Source organism: Rattus norvegicus, chromosome 1, assembly GCF_021556685.1.
Source record: "Rattus norvegicus strain SHRSP/BbbUtx chromosome 1, alternate assembly SHRSP_T2T, whole genome shotgun sequence".
Classification (NCBI taxonomy): domain Eukaryota; kingdom Metazoa; phylum Chordata; class Mammalia; order Rodentia; family Muridae; genus Rattus; species Rattus norvegicus.
In genome coordinates, this window is record NC_141534.1 from 47,721,579 (window position 1) to 47,738,505 (window position 16,927).

At 46.1% G+C, this 16,927-nt stretch overlaps 1 protein-coding gene across 11 annotated transcripts in view; it reads left to right on the forward strand.

Annotated features, from left to right (window-relative positions):
- The window catches only part of Arid1b (AT-rich interaction domain 1B), a 356,041-nt gene that overhangs the window by 128,568 nt on the left and 210,546 nt on the right, over positions 1-16,927 (forward strand). For 8 of the 11 annotated variants that reach the window (XM_087642968.1, XM_087642981.1, XM_087643042.1 and 5 more), the window contains 1 exon segment: positions 6,813-6,923. The exons of the other annotated variants lie outside the window; for them this stretch is intronic. In XM_087642968.1, the coding sequence (XP_087499094.1) occupies positions 6,813-6,923 (111 nt within the window). 11 annotated transcript variants of the gene reach the window in all.

Sequence of the window (16,927 nt, forward strand, 5' to 3'; positions counted from 1 at the left end):
TCTCAGGGATTTGGTGTCCTGACCCCTGACCTTCAGTGCCGACATTGCTGTTCTCTGCAATCTTCTTCCTCTGCTTCCAGTTTATATTTAGTGCATCTTTTCACAGTCATCTCTTTGCTTTGATACAGTAGCAGACAGCACACTGTGTTTAGTAGCACGTTGATACAGTAGCAGACAGCATACTGTGTCTAGTAGCACGTTGATACAGTAGCAGACAGCACACTGTGTCTAGTAGCACGTTGATACAGTAGCAGACAGCACACTGTGTCTAGTAGCATGTTGCTCCCAGGCAGTGTAGCTGCTAACACAATGTGTATTCCTGGACATGAGCCAAGTTGTGCTTAACTCTGTATGTTTGCCTCATGCTTTTTATTTTGGTGTTGGGGTGTGAACTCATGCCAGCCATTTACCTGGCTGCTGCAAGTTAGTGCTGGACTGTAGAAATCCAGGAGGACAATGGCCATCTCCTGAAGAAATCATCAGTGTGAGAGAATCGGTTCTGTTGATGACCCATCTAAGCTGGCTCGGGTTTTGTCTCAGGTTTTGAAGATCCTTCCGGCAGGACTCTGTAGGTAGCCTAGACATCCCCGGAGGACGTAGGGAGATCTGAGGTTCAGAGGTGGAGGGAGCAGCCCTTTTAAGGCCTGGTGAGACTAGGACTTGTAAGGGGTGACATTGAACACAGCCATTGAGGGTCAGCTATCTGAGGGCATGAAGGGCTGTTCTCCACACACCATGGATCTGGTTCCATTGGCACGAGGAAGCATTTCCAGAATTGTCACAGGAAGTAAATAATCTATAGGTCTTGAAGTGGGTACGAGGCTGTACTAGAGGGTGCCTAATAGACAGGGGCTCCAGCTAGCAAGACAAAGGATGAACAAGATGTGTGTTGGGGTTGGGGTGGATGTGCATGGGCACAGAGGAAATGACAGATGTGTGAGCCACCTAAGACATATTTGGGAGGTAAGGCTGAAATAGGAGGAAGAGGTAGAGGCTTCTAAGTAGTATGTGATGTGAAGGGTGAATTTCCCTACATGTTTCTACGATAAAGGAGAGAAGTGGATGCTTGGTCAGTGTTGGGGTCATTGTGGGGACTTGTAACAAAGATGGATGGGACCAGCTTGAAGTCATGGGCCTCTGTGTCTGGCTTCCCTAAGGCCTTAACTACAGATTGGTGGAAGGCAGAGAGAGGGCTCTTCCATTGTAATTTGTGAAAGGGAATTTGTATTTGAACTTTTTAGTCACGATACTGTTATAAGTGTTTTTAAGGTGGTCAGCATGTAAAATCTTGAAGCTGATAAAGACACAAATTTAGGAAAAATAACTTAAAAGGTGAAAAAAATCGTTTACCATGCAATAGTTCTTGAAGCTTTCTGTTGTCTGCAAACAGCTGTAGAAAGTCATTGCCCATCACTCTTGCCCACAGCCTGTGACTGCACGTGAACAAGCAGATCATGCAAGTTTTCACTGCATGGTGTGTAACAGCAAGGGCCAGAAAGGAGATGTCCTGTAGATGGGGTGCTCTTTGCAAAGCCTCTTGGGAATGTCGGCTTCTCTTGTTATTTCCAGTCAGGCTCCCTGAGGTGGTGAGGGGTAAAGAGCTATCCTGTATGGCCTTTGGTAAAGGACACCCCCAGTTTCTTTATCTAGGGACATGTGAGGTTTCTTCATAGGGCTCATCTGCTAGGACCTGCAGTCTGTCCTGGGTCTGTGGTGTATCTTCTTCACTGCCCCAGTGAAACGCCTTAGGCCTAGGAGATTTGTTTATTGGATGATGGCAGTTTCCAAAGTAGGGAGACAGAGAAAGCAAGAGATTCTGGCCTGGGTGACGCTGGAATTATGAAGCTGCTCAGATATTCTTCCTGTACTCAGAGTTTTAAACAATCTCCCCCTCCCCTAGTGTGTTTGTATGCAATCATTGTACTACTGTGCTGCTGCTGCTCTTCTTCCTCTTCCTCTTCCTCCTCCTCCTCCTCTTCCTCCTCTTCTTCCTCTTCCTCCTCTTCTTCCTCTTCTTCCTCCTCCTCCTCCTCTTCCTCTTCTTCCTCCTCCATCACCTCCACCTCCACCACCACCACCACCACCACCACCACCACCACCACCACCACCACCCGCCTCCCAAGTTACTTTATGTTTCTATCCCTGGCTTTCTATTGGGCCATTAAACCTGCAGGCTGCTGCTCTTTGAGTATGCTCCTGTCCATGTCCTGTTGAGTTCTTCTGCCGTTGTTTTGCTGTGACTGCTGTCCTCCACCTCCATCATCCCATTCCTTTTGGTTTACAGTCTGTTTGGTTTTTTTGGTGATGTTGGGGGTGGGGTGTGTACCTCTCTGCTGTGCTAACTTGGCTACTTTTTTTGTTTTGTTTTTGGTTTTGGTTTTTTTTTTTTTTTTGGAGCTGGGGACCGAACCCAGGACCTTGCACTTGCTAGGCAAGCGCTCTACCACTGAGCCAAATCCCCAACCCCCACTTGGCTACTTTTTATGTTGTGTTAGATATTGTAATGCTAACATAAACATCTTGTTTGTGTTGTTCAATAATGATGGACTGGAGTGTAAATTGCCACTTCCTTTGTTAGGAGCACTTTGCTAGCATCTGTCAGTGTTCATCATCTCAGCCCTGTGATGGATTCGCATTGGTAGAGAATAGTGCTATTGGGATGTTTCCCATGAAATATGTATGCATGACATTGCTCACTACAATGCTGTAGGAAGTAAAGGGAGACGGGAAACAGCATGAATATAGATCAGTGGGGTGGCTAAACCAGTGTGGTACTGTGTAGTCACACCTGTAGATCACCTTGGGCTACTGTGAAGGGGAGGAAAGCCAGCTCACCTATCTACAGGGAGCACTTTCCACCTGTAAATAAAGGAAAGATGATGTAAATGTTCAGCTTGTAACTTATACCTAGAGAACAGCTAAGGATAGATGGATGGTTTTAAAAAATAAGTGTCGTACCCCCTATGGAGGAACAGGGACTAGGAAGGCCGCCATCTTTTCACTCTTCACCTCTCTAGCTTTTGAACTTGTGTTGTGGAAGTCACTCCAACTTTCTTCTCTCCCCTAGAGTCCTCTTCTTTCCCAGAGCCACAAAACCAAGTGACTTATGTACTAGATGCTCAGGACAGCTTCTCGTTTACTCTTTGTATTGATTCTCTGAGTTTCACATGCACGCCCCAGTCCTGCTCCTCTTCCCCATCAGTCCTATTCACCTTTTGTCCTTGCAGCCTCCTCCCCAAAAGGAGACCTGCAAACAAACAAGCAAAACACAAAGCATAGAAAACACTTCATCGTGGAAGCCCTAGGGTATCATAGTTTGTCCCACAGCACTGTAGTGTGTCACAGTGTGTCCCCCTCTGTCCACACATCTTCACTTGCAAACGTTCATTGTGATGAGCTATTGGTCCAACTTCTCTGACAGCATCAACATTGGGCTTTTTCTGGCCTCCTCTGGGTCATCCTGCTGTTTGTTGCCTTGTCATGGAGATCCTGCAGCTCACTCTCCTGAAGATGATATAGATTTGGGGGTGGATCTGGGCCTGGGTGGCAGCTGAGCTGGGCAGCGTATTGGTTCTCCCTTGTCCCCAGGGTGAGCACTAAAGTGCTGACTGTTCTGGCTAGGCCACCCAGTGCCTCCATTGGCAGGAGGTGGGGTCAGCTCTTCCTACTACAGGGGTGGGAGGAATCACCCCTGCACCCACCCTACCTCACAGCAGACAAGCGTGAGTGGCTGGGCCAGCTCTCCTGATTCTCCACTCCCACTCTTGGTAAATTGGGGTCCTGCTGTGTTCCAGCTGACCTTGCTTCATGCTGTAATGACAGTGAACCCAACAAATGGAGTGGTCCGTCTCATGCATTCAGTCATGGACTCTGATTATCCGAGCCCTCAAAGGTTCTGAGCGTGTGTACGTGCTTGACCCTGTCCGTCCACGATGTGTGTAAGCTTCCCAGTTATTTCTGATTCATTATGTGAAGATGCTTCAGAGCCCATCTTTTGTCAAGTCTGTAGGTGAGATGTGGCAACATTCAGAGATCACAGACCACATTCCTTACTTGGTTCTTGTGCACTATGGAATTGTCACAGTACATTGTTTGGGAAGAGCCTTGACTTCTTATATGATTGGCAGATAATTTATTGTGTGTTCATATGTATATGCTGGCTTAGAATGATAAATAATCAAAGATGGCAATGATTTCAAATGTAAACCTGTGCTTTTAAAAATATACAAAAGACAGTGCTAGCTGCGTCCCCCTGCTATTGGCATTATCTTCTGTCGCTCATTGAGTTATGTTTACTTCCTTGAGGCACAAAGTACTCCCTGAAGGGTAGTAACAGGGTGGTGAGTTAAGGGATAGATAGACGGGGCCTTCCTGTGTACCCCTGTCTGGTTTTGAACTCACAATCCTCCTGCCTCAGCTTCTGTCTTTATTATAGACCACATGGTCCCTCTGCACATGATCTTTTCTTTTTCATTTAACTTTCACTGATTCTTTTGAATTTCATGTCATGCTCTGCAATTCCCTCATCTGCCTGTCCCCTCCTGTCCACCCTTAGCTCTGCAGCCTCCCATCCAAGCTGTAACTGTGTCACAGTGCATTCCGCACTTACTTCTGCACATGACCTTCAGGAGATGGCTGTCACAGGCTAGAACTCCCACTGTTCAGTCAGCCCTTATACTCAAACACCACCTGAGGCAGAACAAACGCTATTCAGCCATTCTCATGAAATTGGATTTTGATTTTATTTCCAACTACATTTAGTTTCTGTGGTTAGAAATAGGACTTAAAATTTTGGTGGAATCTGATGATTTTGAACATTTAAAGCCTTAAGAGTGACTGGCAAGGCTATGGTGTTTCTGATGGCTTTCGGCTGTGGCCTCCTGGCTGCTTATGTTATAGGCACTGTCTGAGTTGCAGTGGGTGCTGACTGTAGTTATATCTTCCTCCTGCCATCTAAGAAACAGTTCATTTTGCTGTGGAGAGAAGCATCGAAGCCTAGGGCCTGGTAGCCCATGGTGGCTCCTGGCTGAAGCTGGTTGAAGAAGGGTGGGCTCCCAGATACTCTGCACATGTGCTGAGGAACAGGGGCTACTGTTTCCTTGACTTTGTGAGGTAACCTTGCACATGTGCTCTCTGTAGCAGGGCGAAGACCCCTGAATGTGGCCTCTTGCCCCACTTGACTTGGAACCCTGGTTGTTGCTCTCAGGGAACTCCAGGGCACATAGCAGGGCTTCTTTGAGACAGGGAGAAGCCTCTGTCTGTGGGGGGTGGGGGAGGGTAAGGTGATAATCATCTTCCGACTCCTGCTCAGCCCCCACAAACCAAAGTGTCACCCTCTGTAAGCAACCAGATTGTAGAGCTGTGGCTTCTGTGGTGGTTGGGTGGCAGGTGTCACTCCCACCTCCTCCTGATGTGGCTCCCAGTAAACCCAGGCAGCCGCAGGGGAGCCGGTCTGGAAGGGCAGGTACTGTACATCGAAGTACGGACTAGGCACCTGCTCTGCTAGGCTTCTTAGTTTTGTTAGAGATTTTTATAAGAGTCTGGAATGCTGTTCTCGGGCACACACCTTTATCTTAGAGCCAGTTTAAAGACAGCTTGCACTGACCCTTGGCTGGTGCTGGCCGGTAAAATCCAGTTTGTGTAGCTCGTGGACTTTCCAGTACCAGCTCTTGGCTTAAGAAGCCAAGGAATTTGCAGTGTGAGAATGGGGTGGGGCAGGCGCTTCTTACAGAATTGTGCTAATAAACATTAATTTCGCATGTACTAGTTAATAGGATAGAATTGTATATGGTTTTAAAGGCCTGTTTGAACTGACAGAGAAAGGGAGAACATTTTACTTGATGGTAGTATTTTCTCATTCTCTTTATTTTCCCTCTCCCATTAGAAACTGGTTCTTCAGCTTTCGGAGCCACGTGAGAAGCTGTGCAATAGGCTCTTAGCCTCTGGCCCCTCTCTGGTCCAGTGAGCAAGTATTAAGTAGCCAAGACCGGCTATGCAGGGTCTGTGAGGTGGGGCAGCATTTGGATTGTGTACACCAAACCGTGCAGCCTGAGAGCTGAGGGAAAGGCTGACTTTCTCAGCTTTCAGCAGGTGTTTTGTTGTATTTTGCCCCCATTCCCCTACTCTCCCACCCTCTGCACTAGCTTTTGTTCTTTAATGTGGTTTTCTAAAGATGACGCCACATAGGCTTGTGGGACCATCCGTACCTGGGTGTTCGTTGGTTTTCTAAAAACTCATTCTGTTCTGTGGGTATTTAGACGGGCATTTTAAGATTCAGCTATAAATAACATTGTCATGGATTACTTTTTAAAGTTGAAATAACATTTGACCAAAATCATAGTTCAGCTATACAAACATGGTGGCTCACCCTGTAATCCCAGCACTGGGGAGGGTGAGGTAGAAGAATCATCACAAATTCAAGGCCAGCCTGGACTAGCAGTGAGGTCTTCCCCATACCCTCTTACCTGTTAGAATAATTAAGCAATATATCCCAGTTTAGGATTAGGTAAGGCAGTGAGCTTTGACTGGGGTTTGCCCTGCATAGTGACAACTCTCCTCTAGCCCACAAAACTGCGGCTCCACTGTGCAGTCTCACATTCAGTGTGCCTGCTATTCTCATTTATTTGTCATTGACTCATCACTGTTTTTGCTTTTGTTAAAGTATTAAATGACAGCTGTCACATGTTTAAGTATTGGCTAAAAAATGTAACATCCCTTGATTTTAATCATGATCGGCTCTTGCTCATTTTGTCTAATGCATGAACTTAACACTGGAGATACTGATGAAGGATTGTGTGTTTGTGTTTGTCTAGGACATGTCTCAGGAAGGCTATGGAACTAGAGCTCAGCCTCCTCTGGCCCCTGGAAAATCCAACCACGAAGACTTGAATTTAATACAACAGGAAAGACCATCGAGTCTACCAGTAAGACATTACTGTGCTGATTGGAAAACATAATGAGTTAAAGGGTTCTGAAAACAATTGTTTTGTCTGCTCTGTTTTATATCACACACAGGAGAGAAGTTTCTAGGTTTCAGATTTATTGAAGAACTGTTAGCTTTTAGGCGTCTTCCTTGAGAGCGCTGTGGTTCTGTTAAGTCTGCTTTATGTGCAGTGTCTCTCGCTCGGGTACAGAGTATCAGACAGCCACTGTCAGAGGTTCTAGGGCTGGCTTTGTGAGCAGAAAGGAACTTGCAAGATCGATCTTCTAGCTTGTCGAATTTTTGGTATCGGTACAGAGCGGAAGTGTCAGCACAAGAGTTGAAACAGAAAGAAATTCTGCTTTGTGAAGGGTGCATCATAGAATCTGATGTCAGTAATCTGAATTATTTCTTTATATAGAGAGGTTTCCACCCAAAAAGTTGAGTTAAAATTTGACGAGCAGCCTGTGCAGGGTTTGCTCCAGCAGCCGTGTGGTGATGGGAGTTGTCTGTGATGCCACCACAGTTGCTGCAGTGCGCTGTGGTGATGCCAGCCACAGTTTACCCTTGAATAGAGAACCCAGTTGAATGAGATTTCTGTATTAACTAAAAGAACACATCTGTAAGACAGTCTTTACATTTAACTTCCTGTTAGCATATTTTGACCTCCAAGTATTGTTGTTGCTGTTAAATTTCTGTTACAGTTTGTATAAAACTTTAGCTGGGAGAGTCATGATTTTTAACTTAAATTATAACTTGGCACTAAGTAAAATTCATTCCGTTCCCTTTACATCTTGGAGGAGCAGCGTTGGTAATGGATGTAGTACTTGATAGGCTATGTACATGCCATGTCCACTTAAGTCAGCTGTGTACCCTTGTGATGGCTGGAGGACACACACTGTCACTGAGTCTGCTGTACATCACTGTGAAACCCTTGTTTCTGTGAGGAAGGGGATGAGTCTTACAGAAAAGTCTCTTGTTGGGCTGTGATTAGTTCTTTTTTGGAGGAATGAAAAAGGCAGTGCAGTCTGTCTGTGTTTGTCAGAGGCTTTTTAAAAGCAGGCAGTTAGTGTGAACAGTGTGCAGTGTGACCATGGGAACAGTGTGCAGTGTGACCACGGGAACAGTGTGCAGTGTGACCACGGGAACAGTGTGCAGTGTGACCATGTGAACAGTGTGCAGTGTGACCACGGGGACAGTGTGCAGTGTGACCACGGGAACAGTGTGCAGTGTGACCACGGGAACAGTGTGCAGTGTGACCACGGGAACAGTGTGCAGTGTGACCACGGGAACAGTGTGCAGTGTGACCACGGGAACAGTGTGCAGTGTGACCACGGGAACAGTGTGCAGTGTGACCACGGGAACAGTGTGCAGTGTGACCACGGGAACAGTGTGCAGTGTGACCACGGGAACAGTGTGCAGTGTGACCACGGGAACAGTGTGACCACGTGAACAGTGTGACCACGTGAACAGTGTGCAGTGTGACCATGGGAACAGTGTGCAGTGTGACCACGGGAACAGTGTGCAGTGTGACCACGGGAACAGTGTGCAGTGTGACCACGGGAACAGTGTGCAGTGTGACCACGGGAACAGTGTGCAGTGTGACCACGGGAACAGTGTGCAGTGTGACCACGGGAACAGTGTGCAGTGTGACCACGGGAACAGTGTGCAGTGTGACCACGGGAACAGTGTGCAGTGTGACCACGGGAACAGTGTGCAGTGTGACCACGGGAACAGTGTGCAGTGTGACCACGGGAACAGTGTGCAGTGTGACCACGGGAACAGTGTGCAGTGTGACCACGGGAACAGTGTGACCACGGGAACAGTGTGCAGTGTGACCACGGGAACAGTGTGCAGTGTGACCACGGGAACAGTGTGCAGTGTGACCACGGGAACAGTGTGCAGTGTGACCACGGGAACAGTGTGTAGTGTGACCACGGGAACAGTGTGCAGTGTGACCACGGGAACAGTGTGCAGTGTGACCACGGGAACAGTGTGCAGTGTGACCACGGGAACAGTGTGCAGTGTGACCACGGGAACAGTGTGCAGTGTGACCATGGGAACAGTGCACATTGCTTTCTTGGAGCTGCTTGTAAGCTCAACCATCACCAACACACACTCCTCATGCCTTATTCAGATGGGTGATTGATAACCAGCTAATTCTATTTTAAAAATCACTGTATTTATATCTATATGTCCATATCTATGTAGATATAAAGGCATACAGCATATAATTTGTTACCCACTTATGATTACCTTGCCTACTTTCGCAGAGTATTTCAGGCTTCTCACCCTATCTTGTTCTTTCTATGGCGCTGTTAAAAAGGGAAGGGAATATCTGCTCTGGCATTTCTTTCTAGTTTTGTTACTGTTTTGCTTTTGAGCTCACAGAGGCTGATAGACTTGTCCTTAAATCACATTGCTGTGATCCTTTTTCCATTCTGTTTGTTTTTATGAGAGCAGAGCTTCCAGGTTTTATGGAAGTCTGGATGCATATGGATGGCACAGGGCTGGTTGGGGTAGAAACTGACTTGATTTACGTGGACTATAATGCACTATTTTCCTTCTGCAGGGCTTCACATGCCTAAACAGTCTCTATGTGAGGTTTACAAATATGTTTTTGTTTATATTGCTGCTTTATAAGTTGTACATAATTAAGGTAATTATGGCTTCAGGGAACACTGCTCTTTGTCACAGCTTTGATGCATGCGTTTGTACGGTGTGACTTCATGAGATGCAGTTGCTGGCTTGGCTAGACTGGGATTCATGGGTTGTGAAGCTGCTGTTAGTCATGTCTGAGTTTGTTACTCGGCCCCTTGTAGGTTGTCACTTAGGCTGGGCCTTCCTGCCTTATTGCCATCACTTTTCTCTTTAAAGATGCCTTAAGACAATGTAATCCATGTTTGGGGCTTTGTGTCTCACGGGATCTTTTAAAGCAGAGTATAATGGTTCTAATGTATGGTCTTAGGTCTGCCTATCACATATAGATAGCAAAAGCAGATAATGCTTCTTGAGTTTTTCTTTGTTTAGCCCAATTTGGTCCTGGAGTCCACGGATGTTCTAGAGAGTTGCCAGTTTTCCGTGTGTGATGGATCCCAAAGATCTGTATTCTAACACCAGGAAAGAACTGTGTTCTATCACTAGGGGAGGACTGTGTTCTGACACCAGGGAAGAACTGTGTTCTAACACCAGGGGAGGACTGTGTTCTGACATCAGGGAAGGACTGTGTTCTAACACCAGGGGAGGACTGTGTTCTGACACCAGGGAAGGACTGTGTTCTATCACCAGGGAAGGACTGTGTTCTAACACCAGGGAAGAACTGTGGTTCTGATACCAGGGAAGGACTGTGTTCTAACACCAGGGAAGAACTGTGTTCTGATACCAGGGAAGAACTGTGTTCTATCACCTGGGAAGGACTGTGTTCTGACACCAGGGAAGGACTGTGTTCTGACACCAGGGGAGGACTGTGTTCTGACACCAGGGAAGGACTGTGTTCTATCACCAGGGGAGGACTGTGTTCTGACACCAGGGAAGGACTGTGTTCTGACACCAGGGAAGGACTGTGTTCTGACACCAGGGAAGGACTGTGTTCTATCACCAGGGGAGGACTGTGTTCTAACACCAGGGAAGGACTGTGTTCTAACACCAGGGGAGGACTGTGTTCTGATACCAGGGAAGAACTGTGTTCTATCACCTGGGAAGGACTGTGTTCTGACACCAGGGAAGGAAGGACTGTCTTCTAACACCAGGGGAGGACTGTGTCCTGACACCAGGGAAGAACTGTGTTCTGACACCAGGGGAGGACTGTGTTCTGACACCAGGGAAGGACTGTGTTCTATCACCAGGGGAGGACTGTGTTCTGACACCAGGGGAGGACTGTGTTCTGACACCAGGGAAGGACTGTGTTCTGACACCAGGGGAGGACTGTGTTCTGACACCAGGGAAGGACTGTGTTCTATCACCAGGGAAGAACTGTGTTCTATCACCTGGGGAGGACTGTGTTCTGACAGCAGGGGAGGACTGTGTTCTAACACCAGGGAAGGACTGTGTTCTGACACCAGGGGAGGACTGTGTTCTGATACCAGGGGAGGACTGTGTTCTAACACCAGGGAAGGACTGTGTTCTGACACCAGGGGAGGACTGTGTTCTAATACCAGGGGAGGACTGTGTTCTGATACCAGGGAAGAACTCTGTTCTATCACCTGGGAAGGACTGTGTTCTGACACCAGGGAAGGACTGTCTTCTAACACCAGGGGAGGACTGTGTCCTGACACCAGGGGAGGACTGTGTTCTGACACCAGGGGAGGACTGTGTTCTGACACCAGGGAAGGACTGTGTTCTATCACCAGGGGAGGACTGTGTTCTGACACCAGGGGAGGACTGTATTCTGACACCAGGGGAGGACTGTGTTCTAACACCAGGGAAGGACTGTGTTCTAACACCAGGGGAGGACTGTGTTCTAACACCAGGGAAGGACTGTGTTCTAACACCAGGGAAGAACTGTGTTCTGACACCAGGGAAGGTCTGTCTTCTAACACCAGGGAAGGACTGTGTTCTATCACCAGGGGAGGACTGTGTTCTGATACCAGGGAAGAACTGTGTTCTATCACCTGGGAAGGACTGTGTTCTGACACCAGGGGAGGAGTGTGTCTTGACACCAGGGGAGGACTGTGTTCTGTCACCAGGGGAGGAAGGGGGCTCATGAGCTGGATAAACTCAATAGACTTGCCAGTGAGAGGAGGGCAAGCAAGCCAAGCTTCCTTATTCCACATTCCTCTACCTTTGCTGCCACCAGAAGGGGATAGCCCAGATCTCACAAAAGAGCCAGACTTGGTTGGGTCTTCCTAGAACAAATAATCAACTCAAGATCAGTCCTTCACGTGTGTCCAGACGATGATCAGGTTTTAGTTCATTCCAAGTACAGTCAAGTTGACAGCCAAGATTAGCCGGACACTGGGTTTCACCAACCAGGAGCTTACTGTGTAGGCCAGGTCAGCCTTGAACTCACAGAGCTATGCTTGCCTGCCTCTGCTCTAGAGCATCTCCGTGAAAGCATCCACACTCAGCAGATGTAGTAAGATACTTGTTGTTTGAGACAAGATCTCCCTGTGTAGCCCTGGCTGTCCTGGGACTGACTCAGTGGATCAGGGTGGCCTCCAACTCAGAGCCCTAATCCATTTGCTTTTGCTCCACACCTAGCAGTAGTTATTTCTTAATTTTGTTTGCTCAGAATGAGATAGGTGCTACATTTTTCTGTGTGACCTATTTTTTTCCCCTTTAACATGTTGGCTAGAATTTGTCCAGACAATCCCACTATTCTTCAGCTGCCTCTTTAACTGAATCCTTAGGGTGCCTTCATGCCAGGCTAGAGCCTGCCTGCCTGCCTGCCTGTCTGCCTGTCAGTCTGTCTGTGTGGGTCATTTGGTTCCTGATGATCTTTGGTTGCAGATACAGTAAACATTTTCTAGTTGGCTTAGCCAATGTCTCCCATTACCTCAGAAAGCAAAGGGCTGATAATTTTATGCTTGTTCTCTTGTCTTGGGCCTTGACCAGTAATATTTACTTTTTACTTAATGGACTAAAACTAAGCTCTGAGCAAAGTTCCCTAGGCAGTGTCTGTCCACTTCTGTAGCTCTTAATCATCCAGTTCTCCTTGCTGATATGTGTGAGTTTAGACGTGAGGATTTCAATTATTGATAAATCTTGGCATATAGCATGTAATATAAAAATTATCCTGAAGCTCTCTCTCCCTTAAGAAAGCGCCGCTTAGAGTTTGAGTATACTCTGTAGTTTTCTTTGCTCCTGATACTGAGAGTAAATGAAGCAAGCATGCTAGGAAAAGACGGGCTGGAAGGTCTGTTACAACAAACCCCCTAACATGTATACTGTTACTTTGCAAACCTTGGGCACATCTCAATTTTTAGTCTAACCTAACTTCCAAAGTTGTGATCAAGTACATCAGCTCCCTAGTGTTATTCAGACAGGTTTCTTGTGACACGTGCTAATGCTTTCATTATGGTTTTTATGATTGTCTTGACTGCTTGGTTTAGACCTGTTCATTTTATCATTGGGGATCTTTCTTGGGGTATTGCGTTAGCCTCGAGAAAGTCTGTGTCCTCTCTAGGTTAGTAACACCAGTCGATTGCGTAGGTGGGACATCTACAAAGGCAGAAACTTGTCATTCTCAATACCATTTTGTTTTCTTCAAATTTGCTTTTCCCTGGTGAGCTTGAGTTTTTAGGGAAGAAGTGGACAGTCTGGATAATTTAGCAAATAACAGCTCAAGCATTCTTTTCTTAGACATATATACTTTTGCTTGTAAAAAAGTAACTGACAAAACACTAATCATTGTGATTTGAACCACTGTAGTACAGAACATATGTTCTTAGTAAAATACTAATGACTATATAAAAGGAGTAATCAAAAAATGAAGGCTCTCATTCTTTCTTCAAAAGAACCAGTGTCCTCTTGAACATGGAGAAGAGCCATTCACATGCCCCAGTTTGAACAGAACCATTTTGTTGAGCTTGCCCCAGGTGGATTGGGGTGGGGGTGGGGCTGCAGCGTCACAGTTCTGCTTACCTGCTGTTCTGATAGTTCTTGAGAGGAGGCACAGTGGTAGGGTAGTGGGGTAGATTTACAGATATTGGCTGTTTTAGAAGTTCCTCAAATCATTAAAACCCAATTCCTGACCCCATCTTCCTCAAGCAGGAAAGTTGGGAGAGATTGATTGACATGCAAAGAGTTTGATTTTCCAGTCAGCTAAATAGTGCTATGTCTGTCTGTGGAGTTGCCCTTTTGAAGGAGTAGGGTACTCAAGGCTGGCCATTTTTAGAGTAGGGAGTGTTAAACAGGACAGCAGATGCCTTACAGAGAATGCTGAAAACTTGTTATTATCAAAAACATACACTTTTGGGATGAAGAGTCCTGCCTTTAAGGAAAGAGACTCTGGTTTGTCTGTATTTGTGTTAGTCTTTAATAAGCTGTGCATTTTGAAAATAAGAACATTGATATCAAACAAATGGTACAATTAAAGTCCGTGAATTGGATACTGTGGTTCATTTGATGATTGGTAGCCAGTGTGGGGACTGGAGAGCAAGCAGTCTCCTAGCTGGGTTCTGATTTCCTAGTTCTCAGCCCAGCCCTAATCCTATCTTAGCCCGTTGGCAGGTTTCTGCAGAACTTAAATCTACCAGACGAATGGCTGCTGGATGAACTCTTTGGAAAGTTTCTTATTTGTAGCTTGAACTTGATTTAAATGGTTGTCATGAAAAGGTTAAGAGTGTAGCTGTCTTCCATTGATTGATCCTTCTCAAATCATTTTAAATGCTTAAAAACTTACAAGTTGATGAAAGAAAAATCTTACGCATCTTCATGCTGCTCTGAGAGTTCAGGCAGTTAGTGCTTGTGTGTGGTGTTAGCTGTTAGCAGTGTTCCAGAGGAGGCTCTCACTGCACAGGGTGGAGCAGGCGGGGCTCCCTGGGGCAGGTGGGGCTCCCCAGTAGTGTTTGTTCTCTGTAGGTGGTTCCTCTGCCATTTCAGCCTTTGCAGAAATGTGCTCCATTGGGCCAATTTCAAACTAAAGAACATAGTTTGGATGTTCTAGGGAATTGGAAAAGGGACACATGACTTTTTGTGTCTAACAATGTATTGTTTTTCTTGGAGAAGCTCACTGTGCCATCCAGACATAGCATTCCCTCAGAGCAGGCAAGCAGGAGGAGACACCATAACCGTAATTCCGGGGAGTCCCATGGGCCTGCGGTCATTTCAGAAAGAGGATAGAGCTGAGCAAGGCAGGAATTGGGAAGTGTACGACTTCCTTTTTCCAGAACAGTAGTCCACTTCAATATGTAGTCTGTAAATGGAAATTCAGTACAACTTTAACAGTTTAGACTTCTTCCAGGAAAAGAAAGGGTTAACTATAATGGGAAGCCTGAATGAATGAATATTTTAAAGAACCATAGCCTGCTTTCTAAGCAGGAAAATGCTCATGCACACAGTGTTTCCTGACTGACCTCTTCAATCTGGTAAAATAGATGGATATTTCTTTAACTTTAATTTTGTTTGCTAGTTTGGGATTGAACCCAGAGCCTTGTGCTCACTATACTGACTCTGTTACCAAGCTAAGTTGACTTCACCAAAGAATTTCAAACTCAGTATAGCCAAGACATTTGTTTAGGGACAGTGCATTAACTTTCAAAAATTTGTTTCAATTTTAAAAACAGATTTTTAACTAAGTTTACTTTCTGCAGACTTTCTCATCTAACGTTCTGAAGATTTCCACTTAACATGTGGGGGAAATGAATTTCAGCTCATTCTGTAGGACTGTCAATTAGTTCTTAAAAGTTAATGGAGGACTGAGGGAATGCTGTAAAAATAGACTGTGTCTAAGCCAAGACTAGGAAGGTCTGGGACATAACTGATTCACAGGATATTGGTTTTGATAATAGAAAGATAGTGATGATCTATAGTTGATAAATGGAGCTCATTAAGTAAGGGATGATAAATGCACACATTCCTGATTAATAGAAACATCTGCACACAAAATGGACTCAGCTTACGGCTCTCGGATGACCTGGGTGGGGCCATGGGGCATTTCTGGGACTTGACCTAGCTGTGCAGGATGGAGGCATGTCCCAGATTCACCTCAGACTGCCCTAGGCCAGATGCCTGGCATCTGCTTCTCTGGCCAGCAGGTGGGCTGGGGCCTGGGGCACAGGAGGCAGGGCAGGAACTTGGTGTGGTGGCTGGTCACTGTGCTGAGCATGCTCACAGACCCTGGGCTTGAGCAGGTATGCAGAGCCCAAGGATACATTACAGTGGTTTTCCCTTCCTTGTCTGAGGATCCTTGATTCTCAGGACCCCTCACACCCTTTCCTGTTGTCCTGGTTTTGACCACGGTACTGAAGGGCGCGAGCGCCACACCTCCTTTCTTGTGGTCTCTGCCATAGCCCTGCTTCCAGGCCAGGTGGTATGTTGGCCAGTGGGAGGCAGCAAGAGTGCTTTGCTGTGTGTTACCCACTTCACTGGGGAGGCTCTCAATGTACAGATTTTATGCTGCAGGTGATGAGAAGACACACCAGTGTTTGCTGCAGCGAGAGATAGGTGACCAGAAGGCACTCACAGTAGCATTTGTGCACTGGCCACTAGTGTTGCTGTTTCTTTGGGTCTAAAAGTAAATTTTTAACATTAACTGTCAGTTTTAAGAGTTGGAATAAATACATGTATAGGAGGTTTCCCCAACCCATTATTTTCTTCTGCCACAATGTGTAGGACTTTAGAGGGGGTCGGTCTCTCTCTCTCTCTCTCTCTCTCTCTCTCTCTCTCTCTCTCTCCCTCCCTCCCTTACCTCTCTCTCATCTTTTCTTTTACCTTCTCTAAATTGTTGTAAATTAACTGAATGGTCTTGTTTTCCTTTGTTTGGGTCAAGAAATTTTAGCTGAAAATTGTTACTGTGTGAAAGAAGATTATTGACTCAACAAGCCTTCAATTTTCCATGAATAACACTCCCACCCCTAGCTTCAGGAGCACGCTGCGCATGCATTCTATTTTAAAATACAGTCTGTAATTTAAAACAGGCAGTCGGATGCCCCACTGAACTTTGTTTAAGCCTGGAATAAAAGAGAGAGAAAAGCTTTAAGCTGCAAAAAGGTGGCCAAGCTTCCTCAACTGCCTTTTTTTTTTTTTTTTTTTTTAAATAATGCGTCCATTCTGTTAAAGAACCAGCGCCACAGCCGGTTTCACCCAGTTGCAGGCTGTGGTGTGTGTAGATCTAGTTTTCCTCCTTAGCCTATCCTGTGAGCTCCTCCCAAGGGCGCAGGAGTGTCCCTTGGCACTAGTCAGTGTGTATGTGTTTGCACATATGGTACAAGTTCAATGCATGCATGAATATTATTTCTGATATTAATTAATTTTGTTTGTTTTTGGCTGGCTTCAAACTCAGAGATCCTCCTGCTTCTGCCTCCCAAATGAGGTGATTAAAGGTGTGTGCCACCACCTCCTGGCTCT